Source organism: Entelurus aequoreus, linkage group LG02 (genome assembly GCF_033978785.1).
Source record: "Entelurus aequoreus isolate RoL-2023_Sb linkage group LG02, RoL_Eaeq_v1.1, whole genome shotgun sequence".
Classification (NCBI taxonomy): domain Eukaryota; kingdom Metazoa; phylum Chordata; class Actinopteri; order Syngnathiformes; family Syngnathidae; genus Entelurus; species Entelurus aequoreus.
Window position 1 is genome coordinate 9,612,228 of NC_084732.1, and position 23,602 is coordinate 9,635,829.

Genomic DNA, 23,602 nt, shown 5'->3' on the forward strand with positions numbered 1-23,602 from the left:
ATTGGGAAGTTTCTTCCACCTCTTCACCAACAACACACAGGCATTGCAGATGTCTCCAACACGGTCCTCTGAGAGCCTGTAAAAGATGTGCATGCTTAAATATGCAGAAGGCAATCAAAACTCATTTGCAGGAATCATGCATTACCCAAAACAGAGCCTGAACGTTTCTTCATATCGACTGCTGTCTGTAAACCGCGAACTGGAGGACTTGGTCTTGCAGATGCAACAGCCGTCGTTACTCCGGTAGATCTTTGACTTGTGAAAGCCAAACATAGTCTTCCTGGGAGCTCGATGCAGACGTGAAATCCCCTGGACGAGTGAGACCTTTTGACAACAATGCATTAAGTGCTAAAATGACAGACAACACTGCTAACCTTCAAATGGCGCTTAAAAAAATAGACGCATTTCAAGCCACTTTATTCAATAAAACAATAATTTTGACACTTTAAAGCTTCAAGCGTTCACAAACGCGTTCTAAGAACAAAGAACGTCACTGTGTTAAAAAGTTCGAACATTAATCACATCCATTGATCAGTGATCTACCGTGTGACTGTTCGATGACAAAGTAGCAATCCTAACAGACAGCAAGTCAGTCACGTCTCTCAAACGGAGAAACAAAAAGCTACAGGGCTATACGTTGAAATACATCAAACACTCGTTATACCATGGTGAAATTGTGTTTCACTTTGCATTACCCGCTCAAGTTTCCAGTGTTTGTTCAAAGGCGAATGTCGCGTTAAAGAGGCCCTCCCTTTAAATTCAAACTATTGCCCGCTAGAGCGCCAAATATGGTTCATTGTTGTTAGCCGTTAGCATGCTAGCTAGCTCGCTGCGCTACCATCACCACGCCATGCTGCCATTCACCCCCGTTGTCTGCCGCGCTTTGTGCGTCCGACTCACAACTACGAGTCAACACTAAACATCCAAAGCGGGTTTGTTCATTCCACACAAATTAAAATAGCACCGTCATACACATACAATTAATAAGAACAAATCTGAGACTTACCGAACAAAAACTTCAAAAAAATATTCGCCGTTTTCTTGTCACACACTGCGCATGCTCTTACTATGACTGCATACAGCTGGCCATTAAAATGTGATTAGCATAAAAACACGGAATGAACAGCGCGAGCTCACGTTGACCATATAAGGCGTGCGGCCGTATAGTTTGAAACTGAGTCGACCAATCGCGTACGAGCAAAAAGGATACGGCACGCTGGGAGTCGTAGTGAACTATCAGGAAGACAGCTCTTGGTGACTGCTCTTGGGAGTCATTTGAAACTCAAACACCCATAATGCACCAGGTGTACCCTTTGAAGATAAACACCCATTTTGACATGGCGCGAACGAGTTTGTTTACATGTTCTCGGCTGACAAAGGAAATATCTTCAAAAGCTCACATAGGCCAAGTTGGAAGGAACATTCGACGAGAAAGTTTACTTTAGTAGAAATTTGTCATATCCACACCATCCTGTATTTTAAAAGTGCGCATTAAGATCAGCTACAAACAAAATATTTAAAATTACTGCAAAACATTCCTATGGTCATTTTTCTTGTATTATTTTTAGACGAGGCTAAACATACCGTTTACATGTATGACCTCAGGTTAAATGATTTCTAAAATGTATACTTTTCTAAAGTATGCTATATTCGTACTGAAATCTTAAGTAAATGAACGTAGAAAACAAAAAGTGCATTGCAGATGTTTTATTCTTCATATATTTTACACTGTACAAGGTATCTTACTTAGTAAACACTACATTATACAGCTATTCCAGTAAATGTACAACTGTTTTGGAAAACAAAAATATATATCTTGCAAGATGCTCATGTATGAGTTCATTCCAGACACTATTGGCACAGAAAACAAAGTCCATCAATTATCAAATATCTTTCTCTGTGCAGTCAAGTTCATTGTGAGAGATATGGCCTAAAGTGACCTTGATAAAGGCTTTACAGGGTGTAGGCGGGTGTGGGTTTGGGGCGGGGAGTAATTTCTGCTCTAGAAAATGCATAGCAAGAAACCGTAACAAAATGAGATGGGGGTTAATAAAAGTACTAATTTTCGCTCCCAATTTGGATGGCTACAGCAGACAAGCATCCTTTATCTCAAGTAGTCGACATACATTTTCTCCCAAGACAGTGACAGGAGTACAAAGGCTTGGATGATGGGTCAGGGACTCGGGCTGGATGGAAGTATTTACATCAAGGCTGTCGTTTCTAACTTCTTTAAAAATAAAGCTGGACCACACATCTCTTGTGGAATTGGAGGCGAACAAATAACTCATTATTTTGTATCCCCTCAGAGATATTTACCATTTTGGGGAACTGTCAATATCATGCAAGAAGAACACTTTTTCCTGGTACAAAGGTATTTCACATAAGATCTGCATACATTTTTATAAGAAAAAGCTGTAATGTAAACAACTTTTGAATTCCTTTGTAAATTCCAGAGTTCAATTCTCCCTTCCTGTCATATACATACTTATAAAGCATACATCTACATTTGCTTTAAACTCTGCATTATGACATTAGAATCTGAGTTGACAACAGAGCAAGCAACTTGACGGAGTTTACAAAATAATACTGTTTTTCTCTGACAAAATATATTAACAGTTCTGAACCTCCACATCCCCTTAAATATAGCCATAGTCAGCAGTTCACTTAAACAATTAAAATATTTAGCTTTCGATAAAACATTATAGCACAAGAGGGTCATTGTCAATAATGTGGAAAAAAACATGGTTGATAATAGAAAACATGTTCATAACATGACCACATCATTGTGGATAAAAACAACAGATTTTAAAAGGCTCATTGCACCTAATACAGTATATGGCAAATATAACAGTATCTTGAACATAAGCCAAATATGTTGTCTGTAAAGAGTCTTTTCCTGCATATAAAAGGTTTACTTTTAATTGGTATGGCTATGCTCATCTGTGGAGATGGTTTGGTTTAGATGCCGACACCTTTGATGAGCGATGCTTCCAGGGTGATGTTGAACTCCTGCAGAGTCTGGAGCACTCGGATCAGAGAGTTGACCAGTGAGCGGTCCTTGATCAGTGCGGCCTCCTCGTACATCTGAGCAGTGATTGGACAATCTGCCAGCAGCGCGATCCAGTGATGCAGCAAGTGATCCCTAAGAGAAACAACAAAAGTAGTACAGTGAATGCACCTGTACGTCTTTATCATTTAAGTACCATTTTCAAAAATGGAAGCATGAACACTATTATCTTTGATAAAACACTGTAGTGTCATTAAAATATGTAGTAATGCTGTTAGGTTTCTGAAATACTGCAAAAGTTATATCCAGGATCAGAACATTTCATCAGGCATTATTTTTTTTAGTATGAGAGTTATAACGGTGCTTTGCTTTGTTTGTCAGAAGGTGAACCCTTTTAATTTTAACTACAAACAGATGTTTCCTGCCTACCTTGCACCCAGACAAATGAGCATCTGAAACTTTCCGTCCTTGCCAATGTTTCGCGACGTGTTGTTGATTGCGCGCATGAAGCGGCAGAAGTGGCATACTCTGCTTTGCCAATTTTCATCCGGATTCACCTCCCGCTGCTCAGCGCTTTCAAAGTACACCTGTGCCTTTTCTGTTGCATATCATTAAAAGAACGTTAATGCTTTGATAATTTAAAATAAATAACTCAAATGTGGTTTTTTTTTTTAAAAGGCATGGTGGCTCTTACCCAAGAAGTCCCAGATGAAGACATTTTTAAAAAGTCGGGGTGATTTGAAACCGTGCTGGAACACCTGCTCCAGAGCCCAGACGAGACCAAACTCCCCACAGAGCAGAAGAGTCAAACTGCCTCTCTGTGAAGAGAAACAACAGATCCGATTGTAAGAAAACATTCTAAAAAAAATTAAATAAAACATTGATCATTATCCCAAATAACAACTTAAAGGTACATTTTGCAGTGGGCTCCAAATAAAAAGTTTTGAACCAACAAAAAAAACAAGTAATGGCTTCCAACATTTTACTGGTACTTCAAAATAAACAACATTTTAAATAGTACTGAACATCCTTTGCTGTCAATGTTATTGTTTGTAAACACAGCTAGAATTGGGACAGTGACAGTTTTTTTTATGATTGTGCCTTTACAGTGTACACCACCACAATGGATTAGAAATAAATCAACAATAATAATAAATTAGTCAACATGTAATTGAAGTGCAGACCTTAAATTTTAATTTAAAAGCTGTAACAAAAATGAACCATTCAGAAAAGCTACAAGTACAATATTGGATTGAGTGTGCCCAAACACACTGAATATATAAGCACTATTTTAACCCTTTGATGAAAATAATTTGCTGTAGATTAAAGCCTGTGGACATTATTACATCCATCCATCCATTATATGTATTAAACAAGATACATCTACTTACAATTATGTCAGTTGAATTACTGAAAATGAAATGGATATTGTCTACATAATGTACTTGTAGCTGTAATTCTTAAATGGTAAATGTCATATATTTGTCAAGCCTCTTAAACCAAAGCATAACTCAACATTTTAATCACATATGGATTTGTTTATTGATTTATTTCAAATCCATTGTGGTTGTGTAATGATGGGTATACTGTTAATTCGACGTTTACAACAACAACATTGATAGCAAAAGACACAAAAGTTGTGGTTAAATTTACAGTACCACTCAAATGTTTACTTACCTACTGCTATAATTTAAGTGTTTTAACACTATTTATTGGGGGATGTAACGATACAAAAATGTGACATCACGGTAATTGTAACCAAAATTATCGAGGTTATATATGATAATGATAAATGGGTTATACTTGTATAGAGCTTTTCTACCTTCAAGGTACTCAAAGCGCTTTGACAGTATTTCCACATTCACCCATTTACACACATATTCACACACTGATAGCGGGAGCTGCCATGCAAGGCGCTAACCAGCAGCCATCAGGAGCAAGGGTGAAGTGTCTTGCCCAAGGACACAACGGACGTGACTAGGATGGTAGAAGGTGGGGATTGAACCCCAGTAACCAGCAACCCTCCGATTGCTGACACGGCCACTCTACCAACTTCGCCACGCGAATAAGGTTATCGTTATTATTGCAGTAATGTTGAATATGCTCAAAAAGTATTTATATACACACTGAAATCTTTTTACCAAGTACTTTTTGTTTCAAATAACTAAAACAAATAAAGACACTGTTAAAAAACCTACTATTTTGCATGTTGTGTATTTCCCTGAGTGTTTTAGTTTGAGTGTTTTAGTTTTAGTATTTATCCATTTTAATGGCTGAGCTTTTATTGTTTGAAATATTGGTGAAATACATTAATGTCTCTTGTTTTCATGTTAGCTTTAAGTAGCAAGCTCAGTCTGTGAGTTTATCAAAGTGCAGTTTCGATAATATTAATTTAAAACGGTAAAACTAACTGTTGAGAGTTTTACAGCAGTTATCATAATTACCATTTAAATGCTCGGTTTTGTCCGGCCCATCGAACGCCGAATGTCTCTAAAAGTATATGGAAAGTGGGCTTAGCCTTTGCTGCCCTGGATGCTCAGCTGAATCCCTTTTTGATTGACATCAAAATGAGCGAATCAGCGATCTTGAAGTTAAAGTTAAAGTACCAATTATTGTCACACACACACTGTTTTTGGTGAAATTTGCCCTCTGCATTTGACCCATCCCCTTAATCACCCCCTGGGAGGTGAGGGGAGCAGTTGGCAGCAGCTGTGCTGCGCCCGGGAATCATTTTTGGTGATTTAACCCCCAATTCCAACCCTTGATGCTGAGTGCCAAGCAGGGAGGTAATGGGTCCCATTTTTATAGTCTTTAGAATGACTCTGCCAGGGTTTGAACTCACAACCTACCGATCTCAGGGCAGACACTCTAACCACTAGGCCACTGAGTAGGACATATAAACCACTGCCAGAGCATTTTTCAAGTCTCATTCCGTTGTTCCTAGTTGATTTAGCGATTTTAACAATCCTTTAAGTAATACTTTCCTTATCAAGTGTAGCATTTTCTATCTCTTATTGGAAACTGTGCTGGTATTTAGAGAGTGGCTGAAATTGAGCTTCCCCTACTTGAAAGACCAGCAGCCGCCACTGGTCTATATATTTGTCACAATTAAATACTTTGTAAAACTTGTCATTCAGCCAAACTAAAATGACTGACGGTTATGGCTGTCAATCACAGCTGTCTTTCGCAAACATGTATGCCCGTTGCGCATGCATATTGAACTGGTAAGTGAAATCCTACACCTTTCCAAACATTGCTTTTCTAACAACGTTATCCTTTTGATGCGTGCGTGTGTATTAGTGGGGCCTAGCTCATATAGTCAGACCAGGAAGCAAGCAGGTTAAAATGCTTGCACCTATCTTCCGCTGCATTCGATTCTTTGTGGACGGGGGGTTCCGAGGCTTTTAAAAAATGTTTTATTATTATTGTTATTATTATTGGGGTCTGGTGTAGCCATCGGAGCCTGCATGCCTCAAAGGGTTCGGTTCTATTGGTATATTTATTGCTCCATTTGTAGTGCAATAATGTTCATTGTCATTTCTGTGGTATTACTATCTACTTCACTAACTGCTTCTTTGCTAGAAATTTGCATATCATATTTGTACATATTGTATTTGCTGATGTTGTTGTTACTTTTGTTTTTGTTGTTGTTTTCTCTCTGTCTTGTCCCTGCAATTTCCCCCTCTGTCTTCTTTTTATCCCCTCCTGCTCCGGTCCGGCTGCGCCAAACAATAATTATATCAATTTAATAAAGTGAAATACAAAAAAGGCAACAAGAGAAGTATTCCACACTTCTCTTTTGTAAAGCAATTATTTACAGCAGATATGGGCATCTACAAACCCCGTTTCCATATGAGTTGGGAAATTGTGTTAGATGTAAATATAAACGGAATACAATGATTTGCAAATCCTTTTCAACCCATATTCAATTGATTGCACTACAAAGACAAGATATTTGATGTTCAAACTCATAAACTTTTTTTTTTTTTTTGCAAATAATTATTAACTTAGAATTTCATGGCTGCAACACGAGCCAAAGTAGTTGGCAGAGGGGCATGTTCACCACTGTGTTACATGGCCTTTCCTTTTAACAACACTCAGTAAACGTTTGGGAACTGAGGAAACACATTTTTTAAGCTTCTCAGGTGGAATTCTTTCCCATTCTTGCTTGATGTTCAGCTTAAGTTGTTCAACGTTCCAGGGGTCTCCCTTGTGGTATTTTAGGCTTCATAATGCGCCACACATTTTCAATGGGAGACAGGTCTGGACTACAGGCAGGCCAGTCTAATACCCGCACTCTTTTACTATGAAGCCACGTTGATGTAACACGTGGCTTGGCATTGTCTTGCTGAAATAAGCAGGGGCGTCCATGGTAACGTTGCTTTGATGGCAACATATGTTGCTCCAAAACCTGTATGTACCTTTCAGCATTAACCCTTTGATGATATTACGGACCGTAGATGGTGAAATCCCTAAATCCCTTGCAATAGCTGGTTGAGAAAGGTTTTTCTTAAACTGTTCAACAATTTGCTCATGCATTTGTTGACAAAGTGGTGACCCTCACCCCATCCTTGTTTGTGAATGACTGAGCATTTCATGGAATCTACTTTTATACCCAATCATGGCACCCACCTGTTCTCAATTTGCCTGTTCACCTGTGGGATGTTCCAAATAAGTGTTTGATGAGCATTCCTCAACTTTATAAGTATTTATTGCCACCTTTCCCAACTTCTTTGTCACGTGTTGCTGGCATCAAATTCTAAAGTTAATGATTATTTGCAAAAAAAAAAAAGTTTATCAGTTTGAACATCAAATATGTTGTCTTTGTAGCATATTCAACTAAATATGAAATGATATATGAAATATGAAAATGATTTGCAAATCATTGTATTCCGTTTATATTTACATCTAACACAATTTCCCAACTCATATGGAAACGGGGTTTGTACATCAACTATATGATTTGCCTGAGTGGTAAAAAAATAATACCAAAAAACCCCCCCAAAAACCCAAAGCACTTTACATTGTACTTCACATTCACACACACTTTCCCACACTGATGGCGGAAGCTGCCATGTAAGGCGGTAACCACGACCCATCAGAAAAAGCTGGAACCGAAACTGAAACCCTCAAGTTGCAGGCACAGCCGGTCTAACATTTGCGCCACGTGTTGGTCAGTCCACGCAGAAGTATTGAGCAAAGGTTGTGAATACTTATCATGTACATGTATTTTTTTTAGTTTTGATACACTTGCTAAATGAAGAAACTTTTAACATTTTCATTATGAGGTATTGTCCATAGAATTTTGTAGACAAAAATTAATTTATTCCATTTTGTTCACAGTATGGTAGTGGTAATGATAATAATAATGACTACATTTAGTATTGCATAACAATTATTCTAATACACAAAGCATATTATTTGGTATCATTCTGCGTCAGTCAAATCATACGTGGGTGTAAAAAAGCCAATATTTAAACTTCTTAATTTTTTTCAACAATCTGAATAAGATCACTTTACGACTCAGGGTAGAGAATGTTGTCGACGTCTCAAAGCTTTTTAATGAATAATAGAATGACATTACAGGGCCTGTCTAGACGACCGTCTCTCACCTCCTTTTCCGGTTTGTGGAAGTGCTTCACGATTCCATTGATGGCCTCGCCCACTCCCTCCTGAATCTGACCGGTGTTTAACTCTGCATGAGGGAAAAGTGCACAGGATTGATGACTGGCTGTCAAAAATCACAAAAAAGGCATTTCATCTTTTGGTTTCCTCATTACAGAAAAAACATTTAACAGATTGCAAATGTAGGATTTCAACAACTTCAAATTCGACTGAAAAAAAAAAAAAATGGTGCACAAGTCGAAAAAAAATCCAAAACTGAATAAATTGGATTAAACAAAGAGCAGCTCTTCTTTGTTATCCAGTCTTTTTTATTCAAATGATAAACAAATTAAATTGTCGGCAGTTTGATGGATGTTTTGCTTCTCTCCATTTAGCCGTGTGCATTTCTGTTGCTTACTTGGCTTGCTGTTTGGTGAGATGGTAACAAATCTCCTCATCATCCCTGGCGACTGCTGCATCGGCGGTGTGCGACACATCCTTTCATCGTTCTCCGTGCTGGGTGTCATCAGTTCTCCTACCAGTATCCTCTCCAGGCTGCCATCATCCACACCCTTCCCCAGCCACCGGCCGCATGGAAACCTACCCGTCAAAAACATTTATGTTAGTTTTCTAATTTAGGTCAAAGCAATGTGATTTTTTTCTCGGAACAAGTGCACTTGCTTGTATGTGTGCCCTGTGATCTCGTTGCGGACCATGACACACTCCACCAACCATTTAGCGTAGAGACCTGTGTTATCGTGGCCGAGCTGCACTGTGGTCAGCTTACCCAGGTTCTGGCACTGGAAAAGAAGGAGCATATACAATTCATTCTGTGAACCATGGCATATAGAGCATTTGATTTCAAAACTTTATTCAAAGACATTATTCCAAAAAATATTAATCTTCCAACTTCAATTTAGACAAATACTTCACACCATCAACATGGAGGCAACAGCAAAGATGATCAACATTGACAGTATACAGTGCATCCGGAAATAATTCACAGGGCTTCACATATACCACATTTTGTTATGGTACGGCCTTATTCCAAAATGGAATAAATTAATTTTTGTCCTTAAAATTTGACACAAAATACCCTATAATGACCATGTGAAAAGTTTTTTATTTTTTATTTTGCTAATTCCTAAAAAAAATATCATATGTACATAAATATTCACAGCCTTTGCTCAATACTTTGTTGATGCATCTTTGGCAGCAATTACAGCCTCAAGTCTTTTTGAATACGATGCTACAGGCTTCGCACACCTATCTTTGGGCAGTTTTCATCCAGGATGTCTCTGTACATTTCTGCATTCATCTTAGTCTTAGGGAATAGACTAAGAACCCTATGGTCACTCTGTCAGAGGTCCAGCATTACTCTCTTTAGATAGGAGAACCTTCCAGAAGGACTACCATCACTGCAGCAATCCACCAATCTGGCCTGACTGGTATAGTGGCCATATGGAAGCCCTTTCTTCGTAAAAAGTTTGCCAAAATGCAATTGAAATACTCTCAGACCATGGTCTGGTCTGATGGGACAAAGACCGAACTCTGTATACATTGTCAGTGTGTTCAACTTAATTTTCCCTCGCTTTATTTCCGTGGAGTCTCGGCACGCATTTAAGAGCGCACTGCTGTTTTTAGATGGCGACAGGTGTGGACAATATTGGAGACAGACACATTTGTCTCACACTAAAAGTATACATTGAAAACTATTTGGATTGGAGACAGACACATTTGTCTCACACTAAAAGTATACATTGAAAACTATTTGATGTTGCTTTTATTTTCTCAATTCAGCGTCCATCAGGTGTGACTGAGAGTTAATGATGTGAGGAAACATGCAGCAGGCGACGTGTTGGAAAACGTTGCCTTATCTTGTTTATAAAGTCTTTTAACTTGTTTACTGGGAGGCTCACTTGTCCTTTATTTAACTGCATACTGTCTCAGTGTTCAAATAACAAATACTTGCTATAACGTTTTGTCATCGAATTGAATGCGGGCTGTGAAGATTGTGTATTCGATGTGTGAGGTATCACTCCTGTTTATTTTGGTTGGCCAACAAAACTATGAACACTATTTTTATCTAGATATATGGACAAAAAGTGCAGTTACGTCTTATGGCCATCAGGCGCCATCTTGCACAATTTTCAGATTTATTTTATTTATTTATTTTTCTGCCATTTTACTTGTCTATGATGATTGTGTTGCTTTAATATGCATATTCAATTTCTACTTGAGGTCCATGAAACTGTTTTTATCTACAATGTTTCCTCACAAAGGTAATCATTTTGAATGTGTTGTTTGTGTTTTTTTAAATTAAACTTGGTTAAAAGATTTCAGTATAAGTAATTTTAGAAAATTATGAGCACATTTAAAAATACAGCGATAATAATGATAACCGTGATCATTTTGGTCACAACAACCATGATAAGACATTTTTATACCGAGACATCCCTAAAGGAAGGCAAGATTGTTTTATAAATATTTCCGCCATGCCTCCATGGTTTGATTTCAAATTTATATGCAAACCCCAAATACACAAAGGCAGGTAGCTCACCTCAAAAGTGATCTCTTGAGTGTTCCTCGGCACCTGCAGAACGCCTGTCTCTGCCAGTTCACCTGACACACACACCCAGGGATTGGCTGTAAACATGGAGCCACCCAGCTTCCTACTGGGAACCACTACCACATGATATGGGATCACTGGGAGAAACACGAGACACGTATTGGTCAGTCCAAGCAGAATCAACACCAAAACCAGATGTGCAGTAGCAGAACTCACTGATGGTGGTGAAGACATTGGTGAAACAGAAGTAGTCCACAGCATTGAAGGACAGGAGATGGTAGAGAAATTGCTCTTTCTCATCATCACAACGCAGGAATGCATATCGCTTGTACAGTTTCCTAAAGTGGGTTAAAAACAAAATAATTTAAAAATATACATGTTTCAAGATAAAATTCAAATATAAAAAAAGTTGACATATTGCTGTTTATTTTGAGAAAATGGATAAATAAGTGTATTACTATTGAAAGGTCATGTCATTGCAAGGTCAGAAAGGCAGACAGAAACCTTCCTGACCTAGTTGACTACCCACCATATAAATTATGAAGTGCTTGTGAATGTAAATTATTTATGCAACAATAGACCACTGTGCGATACTTTGCCCTAGTGCTCATTCATTACAAATAAGTGGATCCTAATTCTTTTGAGTTAAAAATTCCTCTAAAATCATGAATTGATAAAAAATTTGAGAAATTCTGCTTGTGCCCTCACTTGTATGGCCTAATAAGAGTACACCCTAAAATTGGAGCCCTGCTTGTGCATTGTTTTGCTCACTTTGTAAGCTCAAGGTCAGACAACAGTTGCTTCAGGTGCCTGGAGAGTAACTTCTTTTCCATGGAGAGGCGAACCCAAGCTCTGGCCTTGCCCACGTCGGTCTTGATCTCACTTATGTTTTGAATGTGTCTGGAAATAAAACCACAAGGTCAAAGGTCAGGAGGTGACGTATTTGTACAAAAACCCAGGATCATCATGAAACCATTATTTCAAGACAGTTTGGGTATTTATACACACTAAGTCAAGATGTGGCAATACAATACTGTAGTATACCTTTAATACATATTTTAGGCATCCCAAGTAGTTATTTATGGCTGGAAAGATATTTGTCTGTGACTTCCTGTGTGTATGTGCGTGTGTTACTGTTTTGCTGCAAGGCACTGTCAAGTCTCTAACATCCAGACACATTCCTTTCCGCTCCATCTGTGTCATAAGCTTGCTTGCTCTATGAGAGACGCTCGTGTCTCCTCCAACGCCTTCTACTCTACGCCCCTTAATCAACCTCTCCTGTCTCCAACATTGACATCTGACTAACCCACTTTCCTCTGCACGGGGTATCTCCGTGGCAACAGAGTCAAATATTACTGGGACTTTTCCCTTAGTTATGACATTGCACTATTATCACCTTTACTGAAACATTGTTATTATTTTGAAGGAAAACATCTACTCCATATCATGACAATGGGATAGATTACTAATTAATTAAGGGATGCAGGACATCTTTTTTTTCTCCATTATGAGTGAAGAGTATGCTAACAGTCTTCGCGTCAACATTTAGTTTGGGGGTCGCCTTACTAGAAGCACAGTGCTTTGTGTGAGACACTGACTTGACCCGGAGGGCGGCCGTGGTTATTAGGCTAGAAGTAATGTGCACTACACACATACAGACACGCACGCACGAACACACACACGTACGTTCCTGCAACATAAACAAACACTACTCTTGGTGACAGCTAGGGATGTAACGGTAAATTATATAATGATAAAACCGCGGTAAAATTCCAGACGGTTAGTAACACCGTTTAAAAATGTCAATTATCGAAAAACCGTCAATTACTATTGCATTTTAGGCAACACCGCTCATTTCCTGGAAACAGAGTTGCAGCAGCGTTTGTGCAATGGCCCCGTTTGGCTTGAGAAAACAGGGCGGAAAGCAACTACATGGACCTTGCTCCAGAGCCAATCGCTTCGTTTGACTTTATTTCTCTCGCCTCACTTTCGTAGCTTAGGGTCTCGGCGTGCGTTTCAGAGCACACTGCTGTTAATACATGGCGACAGGTGTGGACAATATTGGAGGGAGATGCATTTGTCCCACACTAAAAGTATACCGTGGAGGAGAAAAATGCGTGACGTTGCTCTCATTTTTCCAACATAGCGTCAGCTGCTGTGACTGAGAGTTAATGACATGAGGAAACATGCAGCAGGCAATGTGTAGAGAGTGTTGCCACAACTTGTTTATAAAGTCCTTTATTTAACTGCTAACTTTGTCAGTGTTCAATAACACCAATACTAGCTAAAATGTCATATCATTGACTTGAACCCAGGCTGTTAAAGGGGAACTGCACTCTTTTTGGAATTTTGCCCATTGTTCACAATCATCATGAGAGACATGAACACACGTCTTTTCTTGGTGGGGGATTTTAAAGATGATAAAAACGCTTGGAAGATGGCGCTTATGGGAGTCACTGTTGTAGCTTTCAAAGCCCTCTAAAACAACTTCAAAACCCTCCATCAACATTTTACATACACACTGCAAGTACATATATAATGTAGTAACAGACACGTTTGTATAAATATGTAATATGTACAATATTTACCGTATTTTGGTAATTTTAATCACTGCCGGTACTACTACTTCGGCGCATTTATTTCCGTTTCCATAGCAGCGCATGTCTGACTTCTGGCAATAACCCCTTCTAGAATCAAACATGCGTGTGTTCTAATCATGGCAGACTTGGTAACAGACAACGAAGATGACTATTTTTAGACAAGCTATTTTGATATAAATGGAATGCTTACCCATAATTAACCAAAAAACATCCCTGGCCAGCTGGACCAAACAGACAATTGTCCATCGAGTGAGTCACACTTTATATTGATAATGATGCATGCAGCACGTCATGCGTGTTATTACAACTACAGTACATACGCTGTCTGGCTAGCTGTGTACAAACAAAACATGAAACGTGGGCTAATATTTTACAAATACTGTAATATAAATGTTCATGTTTTTCAGTCAGTACAGATTGGTGTCTTATCGCAATTTGTTGTGCATTACAAACTCAAACGCGTTTCATGCTGACATAGAAGCTAGCTAGTCTGCTCGCTCTTGCTGCCGCCGCTGATGTTTACCGCTCAAAAAGCTAAGTGCTATCTTTCTGTGTCCTTATAATTGTTTTACAGCTTTCTTTATTCTTTCCCCAACACATTTACTAGTCTTATAAAACTTACAAAGCAGCCACTGTCTGTTTCACCGCCTCACTTTCAGGTTGCTGGTTGCTAAACTAGCGAAGCTAAGCTAGTCCCGATCCAAAGCTACTCTGCTCTGAAGACAGTAAGAACTTGACTCGGTGAATGAAACACGGTGGGTATGGCTTCCCGTTCTTTGTGCACCTTTCTCGTGGATAGGTTGGCTTTACTAGAGGGCCCAGTCTGCCAGTTAGAGCAGAGTAATTTCGTAACTTGGTTAGTCCTACACCCCAGTCTACCAGACACCACACTTTAGTCATAGGAGACTCCATCACCTGGAACATACAGCTTCGTAAACCAGCCGTAATTAAGTGTAGTTCTGGGGCCCGACTAGCAACAGGCCTAGTAAACACGTACGACAGGCTAATTGCACCACTAGCTACGCAAACATAGTTGTACATGTCGGCTCCAATGACACTAGGATGAGACAGTCAGAGATTACAAAGAGGAACATAGCTAGGATTTTGTGATCTCGCTAGAAAGATCTCTCGACATCTCGTACTTGTCTCGGGCCCCTTGCCTGCGAGAAGCCATGATGAGAGATATAACAGATTATTCTCACTTAACAAGTTTATTGACAATTGGCCCTCTTACTGGGGCAAACCGGGCTTGCTGAGGAAAGACAGCCTTCACCCTAACCGGAAAGGTGCCATCACTCTTGCTAGAAACATAGATTACTGGTTGAACACAGGCAATTACTGTGCCTGTCAGCCCGGGTGATGAGTCAGTTAAACTACAACTAACCAGCGCCAGGCTCGAAAATTCCTGCACACAGAGCATTTCTTGTAGAATAATATATAACTCACATAATGTTTTTTCTGTAGTGACTGTGCCAGGGGTAGACATGCATTCTACTGAGGTAGCAAATTATGAAGCGTTATAAGGTGGCTACTTGTCCAGGGTGTACGCCGCCTTCCGACCGAATGCAGCTGAGATAAGCTCCAGCACCCCCCGCAACTCCGAAAGATCAAGCGGTAGAAAATGGATGGATAAATCTATCGCAGTACCAAGCAAATAATCTCAAGATCCCCACCATATCAATTACTAGATATGATAAAATATATTTAAGGCGCACTAGGGCGAAATAGACGTAACGTTATTGATATCAGTACTACGAATACCATTAACAAAAATGGCTCAAAACCGCCTACCACCTATCACATGGGCTTTTTAAACATCAGATCAGTCTCCTGAAGCGCTATTAGTTAATGAGGTCATTAGAGACAACAATCTTAAAATCATTGAACTCTTTTTTTCCTCTTAACGAGGCATCTCCTCCTAACTATACAAGTGCACATCTTGCCCGTCCCCTTAAAAGGGCTGGAGGGGTTCGGTTCTTGGCCCTGCACTCTTCAGCATCTATATGCTGCTGCAAATACGGTGTTAGCGTTCACTGCTACATGCCAGATTGTAGTCATCTGGAGGCGTGTCTTAATGAAATTAAACAATGGATGTCCAGCAACTTTTAGCATCTTAACGCTAAGAAAACGGAAATGCTGATTATCGGTCCTGCTAGATACGACACCTATTTAATAATACCACTTTAACAATTGACAACAAAACAATTACACAAAGCTACTCTGTAAAGAATTATCTTTGACCCAACTCTCTCGTTTGAGTCACACATTAAGAGTGTTACTAAAACAACCTTCTTTCATCTCCGTAATATCGCTAAAATCTGTCCCATTTTGTCCACCACCGACGCTAAGATTATTATTCATGCGTTCGTTACGTCTCGTCTCGATTACTGCTGGTGTAAACATTAGGAAAATATGAGAAGTCCTTCCTCCGGTGTCGTCACGCTACTTCCGGTAGGGGCAAGGCTTTTTTTTAATCAGAGACCAAAAGTTGCAAACTTTATCGTCGTTGTTCTATACTAAATCCTTTCAGCAAAAATATGGCAATATCGCGAAATGAGGCCTACTGAAATGATTTTTTTTAATTTAAACGGGGATAGCAAATCCATTCTATGTGTCATACTTGATCATTTCGCGATATTGCCATATTTTTGTTGAAAGGATTTAGTAGAGAAAATCGACGATAAAGTTCGCAACTTTTGCTCGCTGATAAAAAAAAGCCTTGCCTGTACCGGAAGTAGCGTGACGTCACAGGAGCTAGTATTCCTCACAATTCCCCGTTGTTTACAATGGAGCGAGAGATTCGGAGCGACAAAGCGACGATTACCCCATTAATTTGAGCGAGGATGAAAGATTCGTAGATGAGGAACGTTACAGTGAAGGACTAGAGAGGCAGTGATGGACGTATCTTTTTTCGCTCTGACCGTAACTTAGGTACAAGCTGGCTCATTGGATTCCACACTCTCTCCTTTTTCTATTGTGGATCACGGATTTGTATTTTAAGCCACCTCGGATACTATATCCTCTTGAAAATGAGAGTCGAGCACGCGAAATGGACATTTAAAGTGACTTTTATCTCCACGACAATACATCGGTGACACACTTAGCTACTGAGCTAACGTGATAGCATCGTTCTCAAATGAAGATAGAAACAAAAGAAATAAACCCCTGACTGGAAGGATAGACAGAAGATCAACAATACTATTAAACCATGTACATGTAACTACACGGTTAAAAATTCTCAGCCTGGTAAGGCTTAACAATGCTGTTGCTAACGACGCTAAGGCTAATTTAGCAACCGGACCTCACAGAACTATGATAAAAAACATTAGCGCTCCACCTACGCCAGCCAGCCCTCATCTTCCCATCAACAGCCGTGCTCACCTGCGTTCCAGCGAACGACGGCGCGACGAAGGACTTCATCCGTGGGTTTGGCGGCAAGCATCGGCTAGGCGTAGTAAGTAGTCCTTGTTGTGTTGCTGTAAGTATTGTACTTAGCCGCTAATACACCGATCGATCCCACCTACAACGTTCTTCTTTGCAGCCTCCATTGTTCATTAAACAAATTGCAAAAGATTCACCAACACAGATGTCCAGAATACTGTGGAATTGTGTCGAAGAAAACAAGAGGTTTTTGTATCGGGTCGATGGGGTACAACCACTTCCGTGGATTTTGTGACGTCACGCGCATAAATCATATCCAAAGGAGTTTTTCAACCGGAAGTGTGGCGGGAATTTTAAAATTGCACTTTATAAGTTAACCCGGCCGTATTGGCATGTGTTTCAATGCTAAGATTTCATCATTGGTATATAAACTATCAGACTGCGTGGTCGGTAGTAGTGGGTTTCAGTAGGCCTTTAAGATGCAACTTTAAGGTTTTACTACTTACCTATAAAATACTAAACGGACTAGCTCCATTCTATCTTGCTGATTGTATTGTACCATATGCCCCGGACAGAAATCTACGTTCAAAGAACTCTGGCTTATTAGTGATTCCCAGAGCCCAAAAAAGTCTGTGGACTACAGAGCGTTTTCTATTCGGGCTCCAGTACTCTGGAATGCCCTACCAGTAACAGTTAGAGATGCTACCTCAGTAGAATGTCGTGTTTGGCTTTGAAGATCATTACAATTAAAATATCTCCATGGAGTTAAAAGATTTTTTAAAAAGTTTTATTGACATACAAATTGCTATCTTATTAATTCGTTAACTGAAATACATGTCAGTCTTCCTCACCTCATGTCTTGGATCAGTGACACTTTAAGAGGTGGCATCGTAGACCCACCATCAGATTTCCGTCTTTCAGGATCATGGATAAAACCTAAGATAGAAATAAAACACAAATCCAGGTTTTGGCTCCAGTTTGTTACAAATGTTGGCATTTCCTATACCTGGAGGTCCTAAACCAGCTGGGGTTGCACTCTTTTTCTCTTTGCTTTCCTGGTAATGATGCAAGTGGGACCACAGGGCAGATTTACCCTGAAAACAGAAACAAAACATGAATCTGAATACTGTGAGAATAAAATAGTGTTGTTTAACACCTGCATGGACACAATCAGTTGGTGAGGAGTTAGGTGAAATATATGCAGTGTTGTTGCTGTTGTTTGTCTGACCTGTTTAACTTGCAGCCCATGGCTCCAGATTCTCTCCAACAGGTCACACAGACTGGCAATCAAAGTGTTCTCCTCCACACCAGTGATGCTAACCTCCACATGACCCAACTCCACTGCCTCGCGACCCATCTTCTCGACTAGCATGCGTTTGGTCTGTAGGGAAAGAGGCATGTTGACACTTGCATTAGTTAGCAATCAATAAAAACAAATAACAGTGAAATCCTGCACGAACCTTGTTCTTGCACTCTTTAAGCAACCCTTCAACAAACTTCCAGTTTGTTTGCGCAATGACAGACGGGGACAGGTTGGACAGTTTAGGCTGTCTGATGGTTGTGCCCAAGTTCCGCGCCTCTTGGATGTATTTCTGTTTAAACAGAGACTTCATTTAAAACAACTCTTTCAAACTGTGCAAAAGAAACCTTAAAGTTATCCTTTGAAACACACAACCCAGAGCTGTCTTAACACTTAGGCAAGGTGGAAGTATTAGAAACACTACTTTGACATCACATTTCCTTAAAGTAAAAGTTAACTTAATTGAATAAACAAGGAACCATTTATAATATAAAATACACTCACTGGCCACAACATTATGATTTTTCCACTTCAATTCTTGTGTTTTATAGTATTCTATATTATTGAAGCAATATGTAGGTACATGTTTGTTCATTATTGTATTACAGAATCAGAAACACTTTGTTAATCCCCTGGAAGAAAATCATGAATTCATATATGAGCCATATAACCTGTCTAACAGAATAATCAGGCTTAAATAATGAGGTCAGATTAATTGAAACTGTTAATAGTAATTTGAATTTGAATTGAATCTACAGTACCAGTAGGAATCATTGAGTCTAATTGTTAATTTTCAAAAGTAAGCATTACTAACTTTGGGCCTTTTTGCCCTGTTTGCCTGTTTTTTACGTGCTTGAAGTTTCACACGTTCCTCTTATTTATATTTTCCCATCCAGCATGTGGACACGCGAACTGTGTAAGTTAGGCAAATATGCTAAGGTCGTAAATTAAGGCAGACTCATTACTAACGAGACAGAATTTCCCGCGGCACCGTATTTCTAGATTTTGTGAAAATCACGGAACATGGAGTTATACCAACGCTTGTAAATGTCATTGAAATCCATGGAAAAAAATATTGCTTTAAATTTGAAAAGGCCGTATCAATCCAGGCCGTGCTGTCACATGAACGTGTGTTGCCATGGTGATGCAGTGTGTGTATGCAAGCTACAACGTCTTATACCTGGCTGCATAATAATGCATAGATTAAACTTTGTTCCACTTATTATAACTACTTAGAACAAATGTTTGCCTTGACGCTTCAGAGCTGTGTGCGAGTGTATGTGCTTGCGCAGGGGAGCATGGCAGTTTGATATTAACTGGTAAAAACTAATTAGAATAAATTGATAAACATTACATTGGTACCTCAAATTACAAACGCCTCTTTTTGCGACCTTTTCGGTTTACGGACGTTTACATCGCATTAAATATGCCTATGTATGTGAACCATGTCTTGGCGTACAAACACTTCATTCATTCATTAATTTTGCATGGCGCTTGAAGCCATTGATGGATGTAATTTTGATGACATCACTACATGCGGGCACAGCCATTTTGAAGAGGCGAGGTCCACTACGCCACATTCTGTTTACATCCTGTACACACGGGCGCGGCCATTTCGAAGAGCTTCGAAAGCAAACGGCACTTTTGACAATTGTCATTCCTTGCGCCAGTCAGAGTCGTACCACCCTGTTTAGAGATCACTTTGTGTGATCAGAAACACTTTAAATGTGTCCAAACTCTCACAGTCCCGCTGTATAGCTTTAGGTTTGTCAAGGCTAGAACCAGTTATTCATGTTTACATTGATTGTTATGGGGAACTCTGCTTCAGTATTTGAACTTTTCGGTTCACGAACCATGTTCAAGTAATAATTACCTTCGTAAATCGAGGTTCCACTCTACATTATTCATGTATTTTCTATTTAATAGTCACATAGTTCAAAGATTATTGTCCAGATGCATTGAAAATCTGTAAGTACCAGGATGTTCAAACACGGCCTATATGCACACGGTTGCCTTCCGCAGTGGTCACACTCCCAAGATAACAATGTGCATTTTGATTTTTGATCATTAATTTACAGTGGCATTATGGTTATTTTATCCTCATCTCCATGGATGTTTGCAGGTGTCTCAATTGAAGCAAGCAGAATAGATTTGATTCATTTTTGGAAGTTTATTTTATCATGTTATTATGTGTGGTGTACACTGCATTCAAATTTTAGGTGCAATATAACAAACCCGAAAGGGACAAGCAGTAGAAAATGGATAGATGGATAATGTTTCACCTTCTCTGGGCGCTGGACTTATTCCAGACTCAGAAGCGCGTAAGAACAAAACTACTTAACTTGATGGGAGAATATGCGGGAGGCATTTGACAGAGAAAGCCTACATGTAAGGGTTGATCACCCAAATTGTGCCTCTTGGATGTGTGCACAGAAAGACTTAAGTGAAGGGAGAGAATGCGGGGCCGCCAGAACGTGTGCAGTTGCACACCTTTTTTTCACATCAGCACATGGGAGAACAGACCCATTTGAGAATGTAGATTAATTTTTTTTATAAAGCTCTTACATTGGATCTTAGGTTTTGCAGGTTAAGAGGTGGCCAGGGAGATCCGACTAGGTACTCACATTTTATATTGTTATAATTTCATAAAGCATAAAATGCAAACGTGACAAGATTGCTTTGTATACAAAGATTACCTGGTGCCAATTAAGGAGCTAAAACAGGACAACTTGCCATTTCCAAGTTACATACACTCAAAGTTCAACCTAGTGCATTCCCATATAACGTGACGTTCTATATTAAGCGATCGTGCCGTGGACCCCCAATTTTTGCCCGTTTTTTTACCACCGGAGTGTATTGCGTTGCTTTTCACCAAATGATCGCAAACTTACAAACTTGCATAGTAAATTTGTATGAAAGTCTCCAGAAAGAAGAAATGAAAAATAAATATGTTAAAATAACAAAATATCCACCCAGTAATCTCCAAACCTACTGGGACGTAGAAGCACAATCCACCGTTCATCTTATGTCACATGGCGGCACTATCCACCAAGCAGGTTTAGGCAGCCGAGTTATGCGCATAAATTTTTTGAAAAGAAAAGTGTAAAAAATACAAATGTAAATAAAACACAATATTGGGAATAACGCGATGTGTATTTTTTTTGGAGTGTAAATGACATTCAAATAAATGATTGCAAATTTCAATCAACAATGTTTCCATCATTTGACGTGCATGTCCATCCATCCATCCATTTTCTACCGCTTGTCGCTTTCGGGGTCGCGGGGGGTGCTGGAGCCTATCTCAGCTGCATTCCGGCGGAAGGCGGGGTAGACTGTTTATTTTAAATGAACCAGCCTTGTATAACAAAATCTCAGTCAAAGGTGGTCTTATGGTGGAGGAAGCTGGAAGAGGGAAAGACCACATGGGCAGCTCATGTGGTCTGAGCATGAAGGCCTCACAGAGCACCAGCACATACCACATCCACAGTCACCGACTTTAGACAGGGCTTGAAGGACTGCAAGTGCCAGTAGTAGTCAAGAAACAGCAGGAGCTGCAGCTCCGGAAACAAACACTCTACATGCTGAGAGTGTGCGAGCATGAGTGCAAACAAAACAAAAACAAGATAAGACACAGTGACCATAGAGATGGTGAAAAGTGGGACAAAAATGTGGGGAAAGGTAAAATAAATTGAGTGAAAAAAGGTCAAGCAGAATGAACAGAAAGAACAAAGCTAAAGGTGTAAAATGCGCATTACTAGTAGTATGCTAACCTCTCTCTGGTCATTATCTAAATAAAGATGCTCTGCGTGCTGCTTCTGACGATCACGCCTCCTCCACTGGGCAGGGGCGCTCCTCTTGGTCCATCTGGAACATAGAAAAGCATTACATAAACAGTCAACTGAGAAACAAGGACCCATCCGTAGAATATGCAGGACATGCAAAATAGTCACTTGTTGCTAGTGGGCCCAGAGGAGAGCACATCAGTTTGCAGTCGTGGGAAGAAGCCTTGCTCATAACGTCCCTGGCCGATCTTCATGTCCAGAAGGTGCGGAAGCAGAGCTGTGTGGTCGATCTTCATCACTCTCGCCTCAATGGCCTTCTCTGTGAACAGAAACATTGTGTTCCCACTAGGGTTGTTCGGTTTGCCGGTACTAATAAAGTACCGCAGTGCTAATGAATCGAAAACGGTACAATACTGCCTTTCAAAAATACCGGTACTTATTTTTTCATCCATATGCTGCTGTGCGGCGGTGACGTACAGAGCTGAAGAGCATGTTGAGTGTGTCAGCATGCACACACTCACAGAGCGCACAAGCAGAAACAGTGAGGAAAGGAAAAAGGAAAATGGCAAATAAAGGCAATTCCACTGGTTAATAAAGATTGTGCGTGAAGCGCAATATGGAGGTATTTGGGCTTCAAAACTATCAAAGATGACGCTTTAAGTGCCAAGTTACAAGCAGTGCTTTAAAACGCTCCTCACCATTGGTGGCAATGAAGTATTACCACCTGCGCTTCAAACTTAGGTAAATATTTAAATAAGCATCCAGACCTGTACAATGAGTTTAAAGGTATTATATTTAACAAGCTACCCTGCTGTGCACATGCAGATATGTAGAAACGTACACAGCTGCTTGGCTTGATACCAAATATTAGCAGAGTCAAAACCGCACACGTAGCGCAAACTAATGCAAGTGAAATCACTACATTTTGTAACAAATTGCTACAATTTATGTTTTATCCTTAATGTGTGTTTTACCTGCTACATGTCTTATCTGTGTAGTTGTAGCCACTGTATTGTTTTTAGTATTTACTAATGATTGTATTTGTCTTAAAGCACATACCAAGAGTGGCAACAATAAATCATAAAGCATGTCAGAAAAGCTTTCCGTTATATTCTAACCTAATTCTAGATTATGGCAGGCTATACAGTGTATCCATCCATCCATCCATCCATTTTCTACCACTTGTCCCTTTTGGGGTCGCGCGGGGTGCTGGAGCCAATCTCAGCTGCATTCGGGCGGAAGGCGGGGTACACCCTGGACAAGTCGCCGCCTCATCACAGGGCCAACACAGATAGACAGACAACATTCACACTCACATTCACACACTAGGGCCAATTTAGTGTTGCCAATCAACCTATC

At 39.8% G+C, this 23,602-nt stretch overlaps 1 protein-coding gene and 1 long non-coding RNA gene across 6 annotated transcripts in view; both read right to left on the reverse strand.

Annotated features, from left to right (window-relative positions):
* Nucleotides 1-1,150, reverse strand: LOC133662271 (uncharacterized). The gene is made up of 3 exons (XR_009828087.1): nt 1,007-1,150; nt 146-324; nt 1-76 (listed from the first exon to the last, which is right to left on the reverse strand). It is a non-coding gene; the product is annotated as an uncharacterized LOC133662271 (long non-coding RNA).
* Nucleotides 1,151-1,698: 548 nt separating this feature from the next.
* The window catches only part of LOC133629990 (DENN domain-containing protein 5A-like), an 87,975-nt gene continuing 66,071 nt past the window's right edge, over nt 1,699-23,602 (reverse strand). For 4 of the 5 annotated variants that reach the window (XM_062021181.1, XM_062021173.1, XM_062021199.1 and 1 more), the window contains 15 exons: nt 22,412-22,562; nt 22,232-22,325; nt 18,622-18,753; nt 18,390-18,542; nt 18,168-18,255; nt 18,013-18,097; nt 11,952-12,080; nt 11,397-11,518; nt 11,172-11,317; nt 9,293-9,411; nt 9,030-9,211; nt 8,620-8,702; nt 3,702-3,825; nt 3,437-3,605; nt 1,699-3,142 (listed from right to left, as the gene is read on the reverse strand). In XM_062021181.1, coding sequence (XP_061877165.1) covers nt 2,959-3,142; nt 3,437-3,605; nt 3,702-3,825; nt 8,620-8,702; nt 9,030-9,211; nt 9,293-9,411; nt 11,172-11,317; nt 11,397-11,518; nt 11,952-12,080; nt 18,013-18,097; nt 18,168-18,255; nt 18,390-18,542; nt 18,622-18,753; nt 22,232-22,325; nt 22,412-22,562 — 1,961 coding nt within the window. In that variant the 3' untranslated portion in view covers nt 1,699-2,958. Of the gene's footprint in view, nt 3,143-3,436; nt 3,606-3,701; nt 3,826-8,619; nt 8,703-9,029; nt 9,212-9,292; nt 9,412-11,171; nt 11,318-11,396; nt 11,519-11,951; nt 12,081-18,012; nt 18,098-18,167; nt 18,256-18,389; nt 18,543-18,621; nt 18,754-21,937; nt 22,043-22,231; nt 22,326-22,411; nt 22,563-23,602 lie in introns of all 5 variants that reach the window. The other variant, XM_062021207.1, reaches the window with a different exon arrangement.